Raw genomic sequence first — 21,811 nt, forward strand, 5'->3', positions numbered from 1 at the left:
GATTAAAGCTTTAAAAATGCCAACTTTAACAAGATTTTTACTGTTAAAATCCTTCCCGCCAGCTTCCAACACACTTCAATACAAAGTTGCAAGACAGGAACACTAAACTTTTCACCTCAATGGGATATTACAGCAAATGCTTCAACAGGAAGGGGAGGTCAAATTGATATTGCAATTCTGTGGCAGGCAGAGGAAGTACAATTTGATTTTTTTTTTTAAAGTCCAGTGCTGAGAGAGGCAGGGGATTGCTGGAATCTTACAATCGGGAACAGCTTCAGTTGGGGGACCACGCCTCCCATGGGGGCTACGGGTTGGTGGTGCAATATTGCGTTGGGGAACGGGTTGCATTGGAGGACCAGGCCTCCCGTGTGACAGGGACCCAATGGGTCCCACTTGGTCTAGTATTTGTTTAAAAGTAAAAATTATGAAGGAAAATATTCCACAGAAATGGAAATATAATTAAATTATTTTTCTGGCATTGTCAAATGCGCATTTTAGTGACAAATCTTTCTGTGCAAGGTAAACATATTTAAATGCTGGAATGTGCATTCTCAGCTGGCAAGGATAAAGCCATGTTATTCCTGAAATAGTTTTAGGAGATGACTACATCCAGCTGACATCATTTACCAAAACTGACTCTGAAAGACAATCTCCATGCATCTGCTTGACAGGAGTGCACATTCCGGCGCTTTAAACATCTTTCACCATTCACAGAAAAATGTATTTCTAATATTCAGACAAACATCATGAAAATCCCTCGCATTGTTTTTCCAATTGTTCAGATGTTACAGAATAGTCTGCCATAGAGAGAATTCAACGCAGAAGTCATTATGTTTTGAATGGAAAATTAGATACATGTATGAAGCAGAGTAGAGACATCTAGATCCCGGGGATGTGGAATCAAGATCTAGAGGGCATAGGTTTAAACTAAGAGGGGAAAATTTAAATAGGAATTTGCGGGAAAACTGTTTTACACAGAGGATGGTAAGTGCATGGAACGTGATGCCAGAGGAAATGGTTGAAGCAGATATAAAAATAATATTCAAAATACATAAGGACAGGTACATGAAGAGGAAAGGGTTAGAGGGGTATGGATCAATCACAAGCAAATGAAAGTAGCTTAAAAGGGCATCTCGGCTGGCGTATACGAGTTGGGCTGAATGGCCCACTTCAATATTGTGTGACTTATGACGAGAGGAAGACAGGGAGGTGGCAGGTTAAGGGGATTAATTTAGAATTATCCTAGCAAAGGGCCAGCATATGGTGTTTGAATAAACTCCTCATTTTGCTTAAGGTGGAATTTATCAGTATTACCAAGACAATTATTTATAGCTACACACTATTGCTAATTACATTATATCATAACAAAGCACCATTATATATTGTTTTAAATATGTTTAGGATGAATAACAATAATTAAGTGCGTTGCTATGCCTCTAATGTTTCCAACTTGCTTGGCTATCATGGGAACATGACACGGCTGTCAAAAAGCCCAAGGGAAATAATGCCGAAATAATGTTTTGAATGGTGATTTCAGACTGATGGAATGTAGCACAGAATAGTAAACTGAACATCTCTCTTCTTTTTACTGCAGTGTGTCCCAGAAATCGAAGGAAATATAGCTTTCATTCCCATTAAATATTAAGAGCTGCAGAAATTATTGAGAGTTTCATGTTAACTGATGTAGTTATTTCACATACATTTGCATTGTTAATACTTTAACAATGCTCATTTCTTACATTAAAATATGTTGAGGAGAAATGTATCTCTAAAGGACGCCATGGAGGAAACAGTAGACAATCCAGGTTAATACATTTTGGATTATTAATGGGTAATGTCAACACTCAATTACTATTATCAAATATTACTTGAGATTTATTGTGCCATTCTGTGCTCAACCTTGTTTATTTTACAATTAATATTTAGAAGTAACCCTGTTTTCATATTTAGTCATCTAATTGGCAGTTCAGGGTAAATTTCCAAGTCTTTTGAATTTAAGCCTCATATAAATCCTGCCAATCCAATTCTGCACTTGGCTACATCTGAACCCATCGCTAGTCCGGGATGGGACCAGGTTGCAGCAGCAAGAGCATTATTGGAGCAGGGTTTCTCCATTTAAATGGCACCTTTGTGGTGTTTGGAAGAACATTCCCACCAAAACTGTGAAGAAAAATCAGTATCATGGGTTTTTCTGCAGTTCAAAATAAACCTACTCATTTCAAACATGCCCAATCATATCTGGCATGTAAATATACTGACAGTACTGAATGCTGATACTTATAACCATGCTATTTACTATATCATGCTGGTAATGTCTTAATGATCTCACCGGAAAAAGATTACCGTTAACATGAAGTGAACTATTCTTTTTGGATGGGCTTTCTGGCACTCATCAACTCCAGTGCTCGACTATTGTGCAATATTTTAAACGGAAGAGATCAGCTTATTATCTCCCCTTGACAAATAGCCACAGCAGGTATATTCTTGCAAGTAATGATACAAAATTAAAATATAAAGAATTCTAAGGTATTAGAATAGCTTTTCTGATCAACCTCACTTGAGTATGAGCAAATATAATAATTTGCTAAAAAGGAACGTATACCACTGCTTCTTTAATATATTGTACCAAGTTCCAGTACTGGATTTGATAAGCAATGTAAGACTAATCCTGAGAAAATATTGCTTCCTTTTAGTATCAGTGCTGCCTCAATTACATCACATTGACGTCCCTAACATGCAGAAATCTAATAATTTCATTCGTGCACCTGTGTAAGCTGTATTTGGGATTGGTGCGGCAGCTCAACTGTGAAAGTCCCAATAGTCTTTAATTTCAACACCTCAGATTCTTTAACAACTGATCCCACCAATGTTACATGTATTATGCAATCTGCAGGAATTAGATCCTTAGTGCAAGTGCCAAATCCTTCCCACAACTGAGCAATCATTTCATCTCCACCTCAATTGACAATTGGCAACAAAGTGAAAGAGCATCGCAGTTTTCACAAATGACAGGATTTCCTAAGGTTTATAAACTGCATGTGCATAATGTGACCTCAGATGCTCACTGCACAGTTTCCAGCTCATTTGCAATCATCAGCAAAAGATGATGAATGCAAGGCTTCATTTCATCTCAAACTCTGTAACTTATATTCTTTCCCACTTAACCATCAAACTAACGCATCTAATGTTTAAAATTCTCATAATTTAAAAATCTCTACATGATCTCATGCCCTGTTATCTCTGTGGTCTGACCCTGACCAACTCTCCCACAAATATTTCTGTTCTGCTGATTGTGACATCTTGGTGCAACTCTTCCACCAAATCTTTAATACAGAATTGGTAATGATTCCATTCCCAATAATTCTACCTCTAAACACCTGATATTGTATTGAATCTTCGTGTTTAAAAGCTCCTTTCACCAATGCTTTCACAGTTTTTGATCACCATTCCAGAATTACTGCAATGTTGATGTGGTCGCTCTTTAAAAGGTCTTCATACCTGACAATGTAAAATTAATCAGTCTCCGATTTCCCTGTCTTTGAGCACCTTCTTCAGTAGAAATAGTTTTAAAAATCTGTTAGGAAAAAGAACAATATTCAAAATTGAGATTCTTCCTCAAAAACCCAAAGCTCAAACCACAGACAGTGAACATTGGAAAGATTGAGTTGTGCATCCTCAGTCATCAAGCATTGAAGATACATATCACAAAGTCCTGGTGGATTAATGGAAAGGATAAACAGTTGTGGAAACAATGAGAATTGCACCATGGGCTTAGTGGCTAGAGGATGGTAAAACAATTCTCATAAACTTTAAATAAACTTGCATTTATATAGGATCTTTCAAAAATATTCCATCCTTTAGTTTAGTTTAGAGATATAGCGCGGCGACAGGCACTTCGGCCCACCGAGTCCGCACAGACCACCAGATCCCCGCACATTAACACTGTCCTACACATACTAGGGCCAATTTACATTTATACCAAGTCAATTAACCTACAAACCTGTACGTCTTTGGAGTGTGGGAGGAAACTGAAGATCCCGGAGAAAACCCACACAGGTCACGGGGAGAACATACAAACTCCATACAGACAGCACCTGTAGTCAGGAAGAAACCCGGGTCTCTGGCACTGTAAAGGGCCTGTCCCACGAGCATGCGACTCCATGCGGCAAGCACGACCTAAAGCCTGCAGCCGCCTCGATGCCGTACGCACAGAGGTCGAGTGAGTGACGTGAAGTTCGAGCGAAGTCCGACGGGCGTACGCCGTTGAGGTGGCTGCGGGCCGGCAGGCCGTTGCCGCGTGGAATTTTTGAACCCGGTCAGTTTTACGGAGCCCCGCACGATGTCGGGACCAACTCCGCACAACTCCATACGGCTCCGGCGATCGAAGTGGGAACGGCCCTGCGAGGCCGTATGGCACGAGCGACCACGTTAGGTCGCGCTTGCCGCATGCAGGCATATGCTGGTGGGACCAGCCCTTTAGGTCGCGCTTGCCGCATGCAGGCATATGCTGGTGGGACCAGCCCTTTAGGTCGCGCTTGCCGCATGGAGTCGCATGCTCGAGGGACAGGCCCTTAAGGCAGTAGCAGTAGCTCTATCGTGATGCCACCATGCCACCCACAAATTTGTCCAAAGATAGCCAATGCAACAGTTGGGAAGGAGACACTTGGAGATGTGATCCAAAATCAAGACAAAAAATGAAAGCTGCTGAAAAGGAATGATTTAGGAAGGAATTCTATACCATAAAACCCAGGTTACTGAAGACTCTGCATCCAATGTAGGGTGAAGGGAGGGGGGACAGATGGGGCAGTGGGAATACAAGGATGAAGGAGACAGGTTTGGTGAGACCATTCAGAAATTTCATGTGTGGATTAGCGGTTTTAAATTTGATGCACCAATGGATAAGGAGCACGTCTCGTAGCTCAATGAGGACAGAGATGACCTGGCCACTATGACCTGGATCTGTAGGATAAATGCAAGCTAACAGAAGAGAATGCTGCAGAATATTCTTTCCCTACAGTGCCGTTAAAGTGAAACTATCCAGGCTGATGTATTCCTGGCATCTTTAAAATTAAGCTGGATCGATATCCATTGAAAATATGGATTGAGAGTCAGCAATGTTATCATGGGAAATCTGGGAAGAAAATTCCCAGTTACAAAAGGGGCATCTTGCTGAATGGATGGAATACTTCAATGAGGTCTGGGATTAGCAAGGCTCATCATTGATGGTGGCCTTCCCCAGTTCTTATTTTTATGATCTTTTTATTTTATATCAGTTAATTTACAACTGCAAAAGCTTCACAAAGCAAAGCTTAACCCCATAACATTACACTGACATAACTCTTTGATTCATAACAAATAATATTATTTGTCTTTCAAACTTCGTGACAATTCGAGAAAGACATATATTCAGAAAAATGGGAAAGGAAGTGTGGGACACAACATACTGTTTCAAAACATAATGAAACTTTGACTCGCACTTTGTCAGAAGGCAATGCCATTAAAATGGCATCAAGATTTTATCTATAGTTTCACATATCATTCTTAACATTGGTTAAATCTTAGTTAAAGTGTTGAGGGGTTAGATGTAGTTGGAGGTTCTGTCCAGTAAGTGTCACTGTTGAACAGCCTAAATCTTCAGTCTGTCAGCAACCAAAATGACATAAAATAAAATAAAAGTGAGATAATTGGGTACAAACACAAATGTAATTTAATTTGCTCCCTTCACCTTGCTTTCTCAACATCTTGCGGGTTTATTTTTCTATTTGGGTTTTTTGTCCAAATAAGCCATCGGACTCAGCATCACAAAAATAGACAATAGACAATAGACAATAGGTGCCCCTGGTTCTGGACTCCCCCAACACCGGGAACATGTTTCCTGCCTCTAGCGTGTCTAAGCCCTTAACAATCTTATATGTTTCAATGAGATTCCCTCTCATCCTTCAAAACTCCAGAGTGTACAAGCCCAGCTGCTCCATTCTCTCAGCATTTGACAGTCCCGCCATCCCGGGAATTAACCTTATAAATCTACGCTGCACTCCCTCAATAGCAAGAATGTTCTTCCTCAAATTAGGGGACCAACACTGCACACAATATTCCAGGTGTGGTCTCACTAGGGCTCTGTACAACTGCAGAAGGACCTCTTTGCTCCTATATTCGATTCCTCTTGTTATAAAGGCCAACGTGCCATTCGCTTTCTTTACTGCCTGCTGTACCTGCATGCTTACTTTCATAGACTGATGTACAAGGACCCCCAGATCCCGTTGTACTTCCCCTTTTCCCACTTGACACCATTTAGATAGTAATCTGCCTTCCTGTTTTTGCTACCAAAGTGGATAACCTCACATTTATCCGCATTAAACTTCATCTGCCATGCATCTGCCCACTCCCCCAACCTGTCCAAGTCACCCTGCATTCTCATAGTATCCTCCTCACAGTTCACACTGCCACCCAGCTTTGTATCATCTGCAAATTTGCTAATGTTACTTTGAATCTCTTCATCCAAATCATTGAAGTATATTGTAAATAGCTGCGGTCCCAGCACCGAGCCTTGCGGTACCCCACTAGTCACTGCCTGCCATTCTGAAAGGGACCCGTTAATCCCTACTCTTTGTTTCCTGTCTGCCAACCACTTCTCTATCCATGTCAGCACTCTACCCCCAATACCATGTGCCTCAATTTTGCCCACTAATCTCTACTGTGGGACCTTATCAAATACTTTCTGAAAGTCCAGGTACACCAGGACCACTGGCTCTCCCTTGTCCATTTTCCTAGTTACATCTTCAAAAAATTCCAGTAGATTAGTCAAGCATGATTTCCCCTTCGTAAATCCATGCTGACTCGGACCGATCCTGTTACTACTATCCAAATGTGCTGCAATCTCATCTTTTATAATTGACTCCAGCATCTTCCCCACCACCGATGTCAGGCTAACTGGTCTATAATTCCTTGTTTTCTCTCTCCCGCCTTTCTTAAAAAGTGGGATAACATTAGCTACCCTGCAATCCACAGGAACTGATCCTGAGTCTATAGAACATTGGAAAATTATCACCAATGCATCCACGATTTCTAGAGCCACTTCCTTAAGTACCCTGGGATGCAGACCATCAGGCCCTGGGGATTTATCAGCCTTCAGTCCCATCAGTCTATCCAACACCATTTCCTGCCTAATATGGATTTCATTCAGTTCCTCCGTCACCCCAGATCCTCTGGCCACTACTATATCAGGAAGATTGTTTGTGTCCTCCTTAGTGAAGACAGATCCAAAGTACCTGTTCAACTCATCTGCCATTTCCTTGTTCCCCATAATAAATTCACCTTTTTCGGTCTTCAAGGGTCTAACTTTGGTCTTAACTAATTTTCTCCTCTTCACATACCTAAAGAAGCTTTTACTATCCTGCTTTATATTCTTGGCTAGCTTACCTTCGTACCTCATCTTTTCTCCCCGTATTGTCTTTTTGGTTATCTTCTGTTGTTCTTTAAACATTACCCAATCCTCTAGCTTCCTGCTCATCTTTGCTACGTTGTATTTTTTCGCTTTAATTTTTATACTGTCCCTGACGTCCCATATCAGCCATGGTCGTTCCTTTCTTCCCTTAGAATCTTTCTTCCTCCTAGGAATGAACTGATCCTGCACCTTCTGTATTATTCCTAGAAACACCTGCCATTTTTGTTCCACTGTTATTCCTGCTGGTGTATCTTTCCAGTCAACTTTGGCCAGCTCCTCCCTCATGGCCCCATAGTCCCCTTTATTCAACTGCAACATTGACACCTCCGATCTACTCTTCTCCCTCTCCAATTGTAGAGGGAATGTTATTGTCACTGCCTCCTAATGGCTCATTAACCTCGAGGTCCTTTATCAAATCTGGTTCATTACATAACACTAAATCCAGAATTGCCTTCTCCCTGGTAGGCTCCAATACAAGCTGTTCAAAGAATCCATCACAAAGGCACTCTACAAAGTCCCTTTCTTGGGGTCCAGTACCAACCTGATTTTCCCAGTCTACCTGTATGTTGAAATCTCCCATAACAACCACAGCATTACTTTTACTACATGCCAATTTTAATTCCTGATTCAACTTGCGCCCTGTGTCCAGGCTACTGTTTGGGGGCCTGTAGATTAGTCCCATTATCGTCTTTTTATCCTTGCAATTCCTTAGTTCTATCCATACTGACTCCACATCTCCTGTTTCAATGTCACCCCTTGCAAGGGACTGAATTTCATTCCTCACCAACAGGGCAACCCCACCCCCTCTGCCCACCTGTCTGTCTTTTCGATAGGAGGTATATCCTTGAATATTCAGTTCCCAGCCCTGGCCCTCTTGCAGCCATGTCTCAGTAATTCCCACAACATCATACCTGCCAGTTTCTAACTGAGCTTCAAGCTTGTCCACTTTATTCCTTATACTTTGCGCATTCATATACAGCACTTTGACCTCCGTATTCACTTCCCCCCTCGCACCGCTCGTAATTGACCCTGACCTTACTCTGTTGTCCATTTTCAAGCTTTCGTTCCCATTAATTCGAGAATCTTTTGTAATTTTTCCTGTAGCCACTTCCCCTTCAACTCCATCTTTATACTCCCAATTTGTCAATCCCTCCCCCCCACTATTTAGTTTAAACCCACAAGTGTAGCCTTAGCAAACCTGCCTGCCAGAATGTCGGTCCCCCTCCAGTTAAGGTGTAACCCATCCCTTTTGTACAGGTCACCTCTACCTCAGAAGAGATCCCAGTGGTCTATAAATCTAAATCTATGCTTCCTGCTCCAGCCCCTCAGCCACACATTCAGATCCCCAATCTCTCTGTTCCTGTCCTCACTAGCACGTGGTACTGGAAGCAATCCAGAGATAACCACCCTAGAAGTCCGCCTTTCAGTCTTCTTCCCAACTCTCTGAAGTCATGTTGGAGAACCTCCTTCCTCTTCTTCCCAATGTTGTTTGTGCCCACGTGTACAACCACTGCCGGCTGTTCATCCTCTCTCTCGAGGATGTTCCGAATTCGGCTCGTGACATCCTGAACCCTGGCACCAGGGAGGCAACAGACCATCCTCGCATCTCGTCTGCCGCCACAGAATCTCCTGTCCGCTCCTCGGACAATGGAGTCACCCACCACTAGGGCTCTGCCCGACGTCGGTCGAGCCGGTCGAGCCCCATCTCTAGGATTGGAGCCACCAATGTGTCCGTTGCTCGGACTGGAAACATTGTCCCCCTGGACAGTTCCCAACAGGGCGTACCTGTTTTCATTAGGCACAGCCACCTGGGTCTTCTGCACTCCACGATTTCCACCCTTTCTCTCCATCACACACCTTGGTTTTTCCCCTAACCACAGAATGACCACCTCACTGTAGGTCCTCTCCAGGAAACCCTTGTTTTCCCGGATGGCCCTGAGGTCATCCAGCTGCTTCTCCAGTGCCCCAACACGGTCCTTTAGGAGCTGAAGCTGGACGCACTTGCCACAGTTGTAGCAGCCAGAGGCTCCATCTGTGTCCCTGGGCTCCCACATTCATTGGGAAAAATATTGGGAATATTCCGTAAATCCGGCAGTTTTGTGACGGAGAAGTTGAATTACTGAATCAGTCGATGTCTTCAGAATGGATGAATGGTCACTGGCCTGAAACCCTCCCAGCGATCAATTTTAACTCCAAGAAGGTTGCATAGTTTATAAAAACGCTGTACTAAATAATGGAATTGTAAAGCTTTAGTCAATAAACAATGAGTGTAGTTCGAAGACAGCACAGTAAGGCAGCATTTGAGTTCTGTCTGTGTGGAGTTTACATGTGACTGCATCTGTTTTGCCCCAGGTTGAACTGGTTTCTTCCCACGTCCCAAAGAAACACTGGAAGGTTAATTTACCATTGTAAACTGCCTCTGGTGTAGGTTAGTGGCAGCAGGAGGAGGGGAAGAGGAGGGTGGGGGAGTTGATGGGCATGTAAGAGGAATGCAGCTGATGGGAGAGTGCTCCAGAATGGACTCAATGAGCTGATGTGTCGGGTGACGCCGTAAGTGGCTGCCTCGCCAACAGCCTGTCTTGTCTCTTTCGTCTTTTGTTTGTTTTTAGACTGTTTTATTTGTATGTTTTAATGTATCTTTAGTCTTGTATTATATAGGGGGTGGTGGGAAGGGGGGCTGGGGACATTTAAAAAAATCTCTTCCCTCGATGGAGATGCAACTTTTTCCGTATCATATCTCCGTCCGCACTGTGGCCGTACATTGTGGAGCTGGTGGTCCCTTTGTTAGGGATCGACTTTGGGAGCTTCGACCGCCCCGATCACATGAGCATCGATCGCCCTGTTGCGGGGGCTTCGATCGCCGACTGCAGGAGCTTCGATCACCCAGACTGCGGATGTTTCGATCGCCCAGACCGCCGGAGATAAGGAGGAAGAAGGTAAAAGTTATTTGTCTTCCATCACAGTGGGCAATGTGAGGTCGCCGAAAAACAAGATGGATGTGCTGCCTGCACCGGTGGGGACTCGGAGGGATTGCCGTGAGTGCAGTGATCGCAGTGTTTACGGGGACATCGAGCCATGAGGTCATCCTGGAATCTGGTGCGAGTGTGGGCGGCTTTCTGACTTCGGGCGGACAGGGACGGCAGAGAGAGTGATAGCGGTTGGTACAACTCTGGTCACATCACGGTGAAGGAGCGTCTGTGTGGCCGGGACATTAAACTGATGGCTGTGGGTCTCAGTTTATGCTGTGTGCCCTAGGGATTCTCATCGCTGTGGTGGCTGTTTATGTTTAAATTATTGTGTAGTTATGTATCTTGTTGCTTTTTTGGTTTAATTGTATGGTAAATCAAATTTCACCGTACCTCGGTACACGTGACAATAAAGGACCATTGAATCATTGAATATGTGTTGGAAGGAAATATGAGACAGAAGATCAGATTAGGCTGACTAGCTCACCTTGTCGATTCAGACTCAATAGGACAGATGGATTCCATCCGTATCCTGTGTCACAAATGTTCTATGATTCTATCATTCTAATGTTCCTTACATGGAAACATTCTGCATCCACTCTGTCAAAATTCTGCATAATTTGAAAGACCTCTTTTAGATCATCTCCCAGCCTTCTGCCCTCAAAGGAAAACAGACCACTGTATTCATCGCTTCTTGCTACATATTTCCTCTTATTTCTGGAATCATCATGGCAGACAATTTGTCTAACACCTTTTTACAATATAGTGACCAGAACAGTTCATAATACTCTGTGTGGTCTAGTTAACATTTAGTAAACACTTTACATTACATCCCTGCTTTTCAATTCCACCTGTCTGAAAATAAACTATGTGCATGGCTTGCTTTATTTTAATAGCTTTGCAAATCTGTGGTACAACTTTCAGTAATCAATGTATTTGTATTCTGAGACATCTTTGTTCCTCCATACGTGTTTAATTATCATATGGACCAGGAATAGGAAAAATGAAATTCTTACTTGTTGCTACTTTACAGGCATATTAATGCAGCAACACCACAATTAACTGTACAATAAACAGATTTCCACCTCACTTTATGTGAAAAAGTGCTTCCTTACTACATAACATTAAGATTATACTAAATACGTCCTGGAGTAACTCAGCAGGCAGCAACTGGAGAACATGGATAGGTGGCGTTTTGGGTCAGGAATCTTTTTTAGACTGATTATAAAGGAGGGGGGGGGGGGGGGTCGGGTGGGAGAGAAAGCTGGAAGAGAGGAGGGGCAAGACAAAGCCTAGTAAGTAATAGGTTGAGAGGGGGGTTTGATAGGCAAGAGATGAAAAGAGGTAAAATGTGACAGAAAAAGATTGAAGAGTTGCAAATTGTGAAGCTAAAGGAAGAAATGTAGGTGGATGGTGAGGGGAATGGGAGAAATAGGTGCGTCCATGTGGGGCACAGGGGTAGAGGGGAGGGGGAGGGGGGGTGCATTTTCTGCTCCATATTTTCTGTCTCCTCCCTTTATTCCACCAAGAGATTTTCCTGCCCGGGTGCCGTACTGTCCTGCTTACAGTTTCCAGTGTGGTCCAGCTGTGCCTGTATAGTTCTCCCACCCTCTCACTGCGCTCAGTCTGTGTGTTGTGTCTGCCATGAACCCAGCGTCACAGCTATCGTTGACAATCAAACAGTCTCCACTTCACTCTTCTCAGGCTACTGCAGAATCTCTTTTACGTTTCAATCCCAATCCCTTGATTCTACTGACATGTTCTATTCCAAAACTCTCTATCAACTCTTACTTCCCTTTTAAAGCTTCTCAAACTGGCCCAGCTCCAAACTATCCACAGTCAAACTAACTTAACAAATGCAACCCATTCTCCTCTCCACCTCGGTCTCTATTTTTTAAAGAAAGTGACAATGCACCAGTGCATCAATAAACACAAGCACGACACAGAAATTGGACCAGAAAGATGAGGGGAGAGTTGTAAAAAGACTGAGATAAGTCAGTGAATCCATAAGTAATGAGAAGGTATTTATTTGCAAGTATGAGTGTGTGATAGAGAGAGAGAGAGAGGGAGGGGGAGAGAGGGAGGGGGAGAGAGGGAGGGGGAGAGAGGGAGGGGGAGAGAGGGAGGGGAGAGGGAGAGGGAGAGGGAGAGGGAGAGGGAGAGGGAGAGGGAGAGGGAGAGGGAGAGGGGGAGGGGGAGGGGGAGGGGGAGGGGGAGGGGGAGGGGGAGGTGGAGGGGGAGAGGGAGAGGAGGAGGGAGAGGAGGAGGGAGAGGAGGAGGGAGAGGAGGAGGGAGAGGAGGAGGGAGAGGAGGAGGGAGGGAGAGATATTCACCAGGGAGCTTAATCGGTATTATCACAGCCACAGGAAGCGGATTATCATAATGGATGTGCTACCTGATATAGCATTCCTGACTCACTATGAACAGTGCAAGGAAGAACTGGCATGATCTCTTGGAGTTACAATCTGTTGCTCCAAACACTTTACTGCTGTTATCAATATTACACACAATCTTTCTGATTTTCTTTGCAGAATTGGCAATTCCCTTAGTTTCATTCGTAACAACATAGACTGGGCTAGATCTCAGGCAATTGTGAACCAAATTACATGTTCACGGTGATGACGTGTAATACAACAGTAAAAAATAAATTTAGTGGGCAATGTTAACCGAAGTTAAGGGCCTGTCCCACTGCGGCGACCTAATTTGCGAGTTTAGAAGAGTTTGCGTTCGACTCAAACTCGCAGCATGGTCAACACGTGATCCTCGGAGGTCCTAGGAGGTCACTGTAAAGGGCCTGTCCCACTTTCCCGAGTTATTCACGAATTCTCCCGAGTTTTCCTCTTGATTCAAACTTGCAGATTGTTCGTAACGGGTCCGTAGGAGTCCGTAGATATATCGGAGCAGCTCGTTATGCCAGCCGTAGGTACTCGGGGCATCAGGTAAGTCGGGACTTTTTTTCCAGCCTGATAAAAAATGTCCACTAGTAAAAAGATAGTCGGGAGGATGCCCCGAGTACCTACAGCTGGCATAACGAGCCGCTACGATATATCTACGGACTCTTACGGCCTCCTACGGACCCGTTACGAACATTCTGCGAGTTTGAATCAAGGGGAAAACTCGGGAGAATTCGTGAATAACTCGGGAAAGTGGGACAGGCCCTTAACTCCCCTTCATGCTCGCGGGAAGTTCCCGCATACTTGCGGCCTCAGTCGGTTGAGGAAAATTGGTTGGCATGGTTCTTTTGAACTCGTAGTGCAGAGGAGTGGGGTCGCTAGGCAGTCGAGGTAGCCGTATGCAATCTTCTTTGCTGATCGGGCATTTTAATTGGCTCATTGGAGTTTTCAGAACCAAGGAAAACCGACCGATAATGTTAAATGCCCGCTAAACTTTATTAGAAGTTGTCTGGCTTCTTAAAAGTGTCTCCCCCCCTTCTCCCCCCTTCTCTCCACCTCCCCCCTCCGTGCTCTCTAAAGGACTTACCGTACACTGTGCCAGCCGTCTTTTACCTTCCTGTTCACCACGGGCGTGAATTTCAGACAGCGCTCCCCCACTTTCCCTGGCCCCCGCCTTTACACAGAGAATTATATTGTATCCAAAATTATTCTTTATTTCTGAAATGTCTTATGGATGAATAGTTGAGTAAAATATCTGGAAAGATCTACCAAATGTCATTACCAAGAAATTGTCAGCTCTGCATATTTATGGCAAAATCTGTAAATTCTTAGCACTGAATGTTCAATTATCTACATTACTAAAAGTCTGATCTTGACCATTTCCTGTTGTTCTGTATATTGATTTTAGAAAAAAACACTGCCACTTACGGCTGTGATTTTTGGCCATCTTACTCAGTCCCCCTCTGCTGCGCAGGACAAGAGGATTTTTCCCACAGATGGAAAATAAAAGAGTTATTAGTGTTTAAAACATGTTGAGATTCTCTCTCCTGAAGGCCACGCCCCTTCGGGAGGGCCTATAAAATCCGGAGGTGTTGAGTGCCTCAGTCAGTCTCTGCAAGATGGGGGAAGCGAGACGGTCACTCAGTCTGAGCTGTGAATAACATTGAACACATGTCTACTAAACTGTGAGTGGTTTTACTGACCTGTCAGTGCCCTTAATGTGGTTTGAAAATATAGTTTGGAAATGCTAAAGCTGTGTTGCCTTTGGTTTGGAAGTGCTAAAGCTGTGTTGCCTTTGGTTTGGAAGTGCTAAAGCTGTGTTGCCTTTGGTTTGGAAATGCTAAAGCTGTGTTGCCTTTGGTTTGGAAATGCTAAAGCTGTGTTGCCTTTGGTTTGGAAATGCTAAAGCTGTGTTGCCTTTGGTTTGGAAATTCTAAAGCTGTGTTGCCTTTGGTTTGGAAATGCTAAAGCTGTGTTGCCTTTGGTTTGGAAATACTAAAGCTGTGTTGCCTAATTAAAGTTGCCTTGCCTAATTAAAGTTGCCTTGTATATTAAAGTTGCCTTGCTTAATTAAAGCTGTGTTGCCTAATTAAAGTTGCTGCCTAATTAAAGTTGCCTTGACTTCTATATAATTAAAAGTCTAATCTTGACCACTTCCTGTTTGCATTTTACATTGATTTTAGAAATAAAACGCTACCACGTACGGCTGTGATTTTTGACCATCTTACTCAGTCCCCCTCCGCTCATCAGGTGCTGACGATTTTTCCCATCGATAAAAAATAAAGGAGTTATTAGTGTTTAAAAAATGTTGAGATTCTCTCTCCTGTCAATCATGCCATGAAGGCCATGCCCATTCTGGTGGGAGGGACCATAAAACCCAGGAGTGTGGGCATGGCTCAGTCTCTGCAAGATGGAGGAGGGGGAGGTCACGACTCGCTGTCTTTAGTGGCCTTGCACCCTGCTTGAAATGATATGAAACTGCACTTGAATTTGGTGGCCTTGCACCCTGCTTGAAGTGGTAAGAAACTGCACTTGAATTTGGTGGCCTTACACCCTGCTTGAAATGAAATTTCAAGGAATAGCCACGAGTCAACTGCCAGCTGACCAGCCGTGAGTGAGCTGCCAGCACAACAGGCTTGAGTGACTGAGCCATCAGCCCAAGAATCCATTTGGCCCACAATGTCCATACCAGCCCTTTGGAAACCAGTCCCTTCAGCCCACAACACCCATACTAGTGCTCCAGAACCCCCCCCCCCCCCCCCCCCTCGCCCCCTACTGGCCACCAATATTGGAATTGGTGGAGAGGTGGAATATTGCATTGGGGGACCAACCCTCCCGTGTGATGCTGGGACCCAACAGGTCCCACTTAGTCTAGTATTACATAAAGACTGTGCGTGGATTCTGATAAGGGTTTTGAATTGGCATCAAACAAAACATAATATTTTCAATCTAGTCATGCAGTCATTCTGCTAAAAGATTTTGTTTTAAATATTAATCCAAATGTTTTGCATGGCTCATTGAGTCTATCTGCCAAATAGATGAATCACACAGAGCAGGAAGCCTTAAGATTGCTTCCTGGTTTGCAGTAGTCTTAGCTTGGACAGGAGTCAGGATACTACAATCGGATTCACTGACTTGGTAATCTCTTCTGTGATTTGCTGCTAGAATAGAATCAGACTTTGTCCGGTGGTATAAATTAAGTGGCATCAAATCAGCAGCGCATTTTACATCTTTTCCGATTTTTACTCCCACTGACTTCAATGGAAATAAAAATATGGAGATAAGTTAAATATAATGCGAATACACGGTTTTGCATTATTATCCACAGTGAAACTAACCTCACAAATGCAAAAATGTGCCCAAGGGCTAAGGACAGAATTGTGCTTGACTGCAGTCCTCCCAGAATAAATAACGTTAAGGATGCTTTACCTGAATAATTAATCTGCCATTTATTTATAGAACATGGAACAGTAAGTGGAGACGCAAGAAACTGCAGACACTGGAATATTGAGCAAAGTACAAAGTGCTGGAGTAAGTCAGCTGGTCAGGCAGCATCTCTAGAGGGAATAGATAGTCAACGTTTCAGAATGGTCCCAACCAGAAATGTCATATGCCCATTCCCTCCACAGATGCTGCCTGACCCATTGAGTTACTCCAGCACTTTGTGTTTTGCTCATAGAACATTACAGCACAGGAACAAGCCCTTCAGCCCATAGAATCGACATCAAGAATGATGCAATCTAACAAATCCCATCGGCCTGCACATGGTCTGGATCCCTCTATTCCCTGCCTGTTCTGTCTAAATGCCATTTAAATATTGTTATGGTATCTGGCTCTTCCACCTTCTCTGGCAATGTATTCCAGACACGCACCATTCTCTGTGCAAAACAACTGCCTACCATATGTCCTTTAAACCCCCCTCACTTTAAAGCGATGTCATGTCATATTTGACATTTTAACCCTGGGGAAAAAAGAATCTGACTATCGACCCTATATATGCCTCTCATAATTTCAGGTCAATCCTCATCCCCAACGTTCCAGAGAAAACAAGTCAGGGTCGTTCAACCTCTCCTTATAGCTAATACACTTGAATCCAGGCATCATCCAGTTGAACCTCCTTTGCATCCCAGGATGAGGCCCAGGAGTGGTTGGAGCGGCTGGTGCAGCGTCCGAGCGGTGAGTTTAAAAACGGAGCGCGGGGCTTTGTTCCACAGAGGCCCAGGAGCGGTTGGAGCGGTTGGAGCGGTTGGAGCGGTTAGAGCAGCTGGTGCAGCGTTGCCCACTCTGCAACGTTCCATCACACTTCAAAAGAAGTGGTCTGGAGGAAGCCGCTGATTGGTGGAAGTGGACTAGAGGAAGCAGATGATTGGGAGCAACCCCAGGTTTGTGTTTCTGGTTAAGGGTTCAGTGAGTTAAGGGTACAGCGAGTTAAGGGTTCAGTAAGTTAAGGGCACAGTGCTTTTTAGTAAAGGTACAGTTTAAAGGATTAAGATTTTTATAGTGGGAGTGAGTTGATTTAATTTGGGGGTAAGCCATGTCAGTTGAGATCGGCCTCATGGTTTGCTCATCCTGCAACATGTGGGAGATCAGGGATATGGTCAGTGTCCCTGGTGACTATGTGTGCAGGAAGTGTGTCCAGCTGCAGCTCCTGGCAGACCGCATTGAACGGTTGGAGCTGCGGTTGGATTCATACTGAAGCATCCACGGTGCTGAGAAAGTCGTGAATAGCACGTACAGTGAGTTGGTCACACCGCAGGTAAAAGTTAAGAGGACAGAAAGGGAATGGGTGGCCAAATGCCAGCGTAGCAGTAGACAGGTAGTGCAGGAGTCCCCTGCAGTCATCTCCCTCCTAAACAGGTACACCATTTTGGATACTGTTGGGGGAGATGGCTCATCAGGGGAAGGCAGCAGCAGCCAAGTTCATGGCACCGTGAGTGGCTCTGCGGCACAGGAGGGGAGGAAAAAGAGTGGAAGGGCTATAGTAATAGGGGATTCAATTGTTAGGGGAATGGATAGGCGTTTCTGCGGCCGCAAACGAGACTCCAGGATGGTATGTTGCCTCCCTGGTGCAAGGGTCAGGGATGTCACTCAGTGGCTGCAGATCATTCTGGAGGGGGAGGGTGAACAGCCTTGACATATTGGCACTAACAATATAGGTACAAAACGGGATGAGGTCCGACAAGGTGAATTTAGGGAGCTAGGAGATAAACTTAAAAGTAGGACTTCAAAGGTAATAATCTCTGGATTACTACCAATGCCACGTGTTGGTCAGAGTAGAAATAGGAGGATATTGCAGATGAATACGTGGCTTGAAAAATGGTGCAAGGGGGAAGGATTCAAATTTCTAGGGCATTGGAACCAGTTCTGGGGGAGGTGGGACCAGTACAAACAGGACGGTCTGCACCTGGGCTGGAATGGAACCAATGTCCTTGGGGGAGTGTTTGCTAGTGCTGGCAGGAGGGATTTAAACTAATATGGCAGGGGGATGGGAGCATGAGCAGAGAGACAGAGGGGTGTAAAATGAGGGTAGAAGCAATAGGTAGCAAGGTGAAAAGTAAAAGTGGCAGGCAGAAAATCCAGGGCAAAAATCAAAAAGGGCCACTTTTCAACATAATTGTATAAAGGGTAAGAGTGTTGTAAAAACAAGCCTGAAGGCTTTGTGTCTCAATGCAAGGAGCATTCGTAATAAGGTGGATGAGTTGAATGTGCAGATAGTTATTAATGAATATGATATATAACCATATAACCGTATAACAATTACAGCACGGAAACAGGCCATCTCGGCCCTTCTAGTCCATGCCAAACACTTACCCTCACCTAGTCCCATCTACCTGCACTCAGACCATAACCCTCCATTCCTTTACCGGTCATATACCTATCCAATTTATTTTTAAATGATAAAATCGAACCTGCCTCCACCACTTCCACTGGAAGCTCATTCCACACAGCTACCACTCTCTGAGTAAAAAAGTTCCCCCTCATGTTACCCCTAAACTTTTGTCCCTTAATTCTCAAATCATGTCCTCTTGTTTGAATCTTCCCTACTCTCAATAGAAAAAGCTTATCCACGTCAACTCTGTCTAACCCTCTCATAATTTTAAAGACCTCTATCAAGTCCCCCCCTTAACCTTCTGCGCTCCATAGAAAAAATACCTATCTTGTTCAACCTTTCTCTGTAACTTAGGTGCTGAAACCCAGGCAACATTCTAGTAAATCTCCTCTGTACTCTCTCTCGTTGGGAGAGAGTTCAGAGATATAGTTGGGATCACGGAGACATGGCTCCAGGGTGACCAAGGCTGGGAGCTGAACATCCAGGGATATTCAATATTCAGGAGGGATAGAGAGAAAGGAAAAGGAGGTGGGGTAGCGTTGCTGGTTAGAGAGGAGATTAACGCAATAGAAAGAAAGGACATTATCTTGGAGGATGTGGAATCGATATGGGTAGAGCTGCGAAAAGGGGCAGAAAACGCTAGTGGGAGTTGTGTACAGGCCACCTAACAGTAGTAGTGGAGTAGGGGATGACATCAAACAGGAAATTAGAAACGCGTGCAACAAAGGTAAAACAGTTATAATGGGTGACTTCAATCTACATATAGATTGAGTTAATCAAATTGGCAGGGGTGCTGAGGAAGAGGATTTCTTGGAATGTATGCGGGATAGTTTTCTAACCCTACATGTAGAGGAACCAACGAGAGAGCAATCTATTCTAGACTGGGTATTGAGTAATGAGGAAGGGATAGTTAGCAGTCTTGTTGTGCGTGGCCCCTTGGGCAAGAGTGCCCATAATATGGTTGAGTTCTTCATTAGGATGGAGAGTGACATAGTTAATTCAAAAACAAGGGTTCTGAACTTGAAGAAAGGTAACTTTGAGGGTATGAGACGTGAATTGGCCAAGATAGACTGGCAAATTATTCTTAAAGGGTTGACGGTGGATATGCAATGGAAGGCATTTAAAGACTGCATGGATGAACTACAACAATTGTTCATCCCAGTTTGGCAAAATAATAAATCAGGGTAGGTAGTGCATCCGTGGATAACAAGGGAAATCAGGGATAGTATCAAAACAAAAGATGAAGCATACAAATTAGCCAGATAAAGCAGCCTACCAGAGGACTGGGATAAATTCAGAGTCCCGCAGAGGAGGACAAAGGGTTTAATTAGGAAAGGGAAAATAGATTATGAAAGAAAACTGGCAGGGAACATAAAAACTGACTGCAAAAGTTTTTACAGATATGTGAAGAGAAAAAGATTAGTTAAAACAAATGTAGGTCCCTTGCAGTCAGAAACAGGTGAATTGATCATGGGGAACAAGGACATGGCAGACCAATTGAATAACTACTTTGGTTCTCTCTTCACTAAGGAAGACAAATAATCTGCTGGAAATCGCAGGGGACCGGAGGGGACAGGGGATGGAGGAACTGAGTGAAATCCAGGTTAGGCGGGAAGTGGTGTTAGGTAAATTGAATGGATTAAAGGCCGATTAATCCCCAGGGCTGGATAGGCTGCATCCCAGAGTACTTAAGGAAGTAGCCCCAGAAATAGTGGATGCATTAGTAATAATCTTTCAAAACTCTTTAGATTCTGGAGTAGTTCCTGAGGATTGGAGGGTAGCTAATGTAACCCATTTTTTAAAAGGGAGGGAGAGAGAAAATGGGGAATTACAGACCAGTTAGTCAAACATTGGTAGTGGGGAAAATGCTAGAGTCAGTTATTAAAGATGGGATAGCAGCACATTTGGAAAGTGGTGAAATCATTGGACAAAGTCAGCATCGATTTATGAAAGGTAAATCACGTCTGACGAATCTTATAGAATTTTTCGAGGATGTAACAAGAGGAGTGGATAAGGGAGAACCAGTGGATGTGTTATATCTGGACTTTCAGAAGGCTTTCGACAAGGTCCCACATAAGAGATTAGTATGCAAACTTAAAGCACACGGTATTGGGGGTTCAGTATTAATATGGATAGAGAACTGGCTGGCAGACAGGAAGCAAAGAGTAGGAGTAAACAGGTCCTTTTCAGAATGGCAGGCAGTGACTTGTGGGGTACCGCAAGGCTCAGTGCTGGGACCCCAGCTATTTACAATATATATTAATGATTTGGACGAGGGAATTGAATGCAACATCTCCAAGTTTGCAGATGACAGAAAGCTGGGGGGCAGTGTTAGCTGTGAGGAGGATGCTAGGAGGCTGCAAGGTGACTTGAATAGGTTGGGTGAGTGGGCAAATGCATGGCAGATGCAACATAATGTGGATAAATGTGAGGTTATCCACTTTGCTGGCAAGAACAGTAAAGTAGACTATTATCTGAATGGTGGCCGATTAGGAAAAGGGCAGATGCATGGTGTCATGGTACACCAGTCATTGAAAGTAGGCATGCAGGTGCAGCAGGCAGTGAAGAAAGCAAATGGTATGTTAGCATTCATAGCAAAAGGATTTGAGTATAAGAGCAGGGAGGTTCTACTGTAGTTGTACAGGGCCTTGGTGAGACCACACCTGGAGTATTGTGTACAGTTTTGGTCTCCTAATCTGAGGAAAGACATTCTTGCCATAGAGGGAGTACAGAGAAGGTTCACCAGACTGATTCCTGTGATGGCAGGACTTTCATATGAAGAAAGACTGGATAGACTCGGCTTGTACTCGCTAGAATTTAGTAGATTGAGGGGGGATCTTATTGAAACGTACAAAATTCTTAAGGGGTTGGACAGGCTAGATGCAGGAAGATTGTTCCCGAAGTTGGGGAAGTCCAGAACAATGGGTCACAATTTAAGGATAAGGGGGAAGACTTTTAGGACCGAGATGAGAAAAACATTTTTCACACAGAGAGTGGTGAATCTGTGGAATTCTCTGCCACAGAAGGTAGTTGAGGCTAGTTTATTGGCTATATTTAAGAGGGAGTTAGATGTGGCCCTTGCGGCTAAAGGGATCAGGGGGTATGGAGAGAAGGCAGGTACAGGATACTGAGTTGGATGATCAGCCATGATCATATTGAATGGTGGTGCAGGCTCGAA

At 44.0% G+C, this 21,811-nt stretch overlaps 1 protein-coding gene across 4 annotated transcripts in view; it reads right to left on the reverse strand.

The window, feature by feature from the left end:
- The window catches only part of hecw1 (HECT, C2 and WW domain containing E3 ubiquitin protein ligase 1), a 462,878-nt gene that overhangs the window by 204,494 nt on the left and 236,573 nt on the right, over positions 1-21,811 (reverse strand). For all 4 annotated transcript variants that reach the window (XM_033050689.1, XM_033050680.1, XM_033050663.1 and 1 more), the window contains one exon: positions 3,499-3,574. In XM_033050689.1, coding sequence (XP_032906580.1) covers positions 3,499-3,574 — 76 coding nt within the window. The remainder of the gene's footprint in view (positions 1-3,498; positions 3,575-21,811) is intronic.

This window comes from Amblyraja radiata, chromosome 2 (genome assembly GCF_010909765.2).
Source record: "Amblyraja radiata isolate CabotCenter1 chromosome 2, sAmbRad1.1.pri, whole genome shotgun sequence".
Taxonomy (NCBI): domain Eukaryota; kingdom Metazoa; phylum Chordata; class Chondrichthyes; order Rajiformes; family Rajidae; genus Amblyraja; species Amblyraja radiata.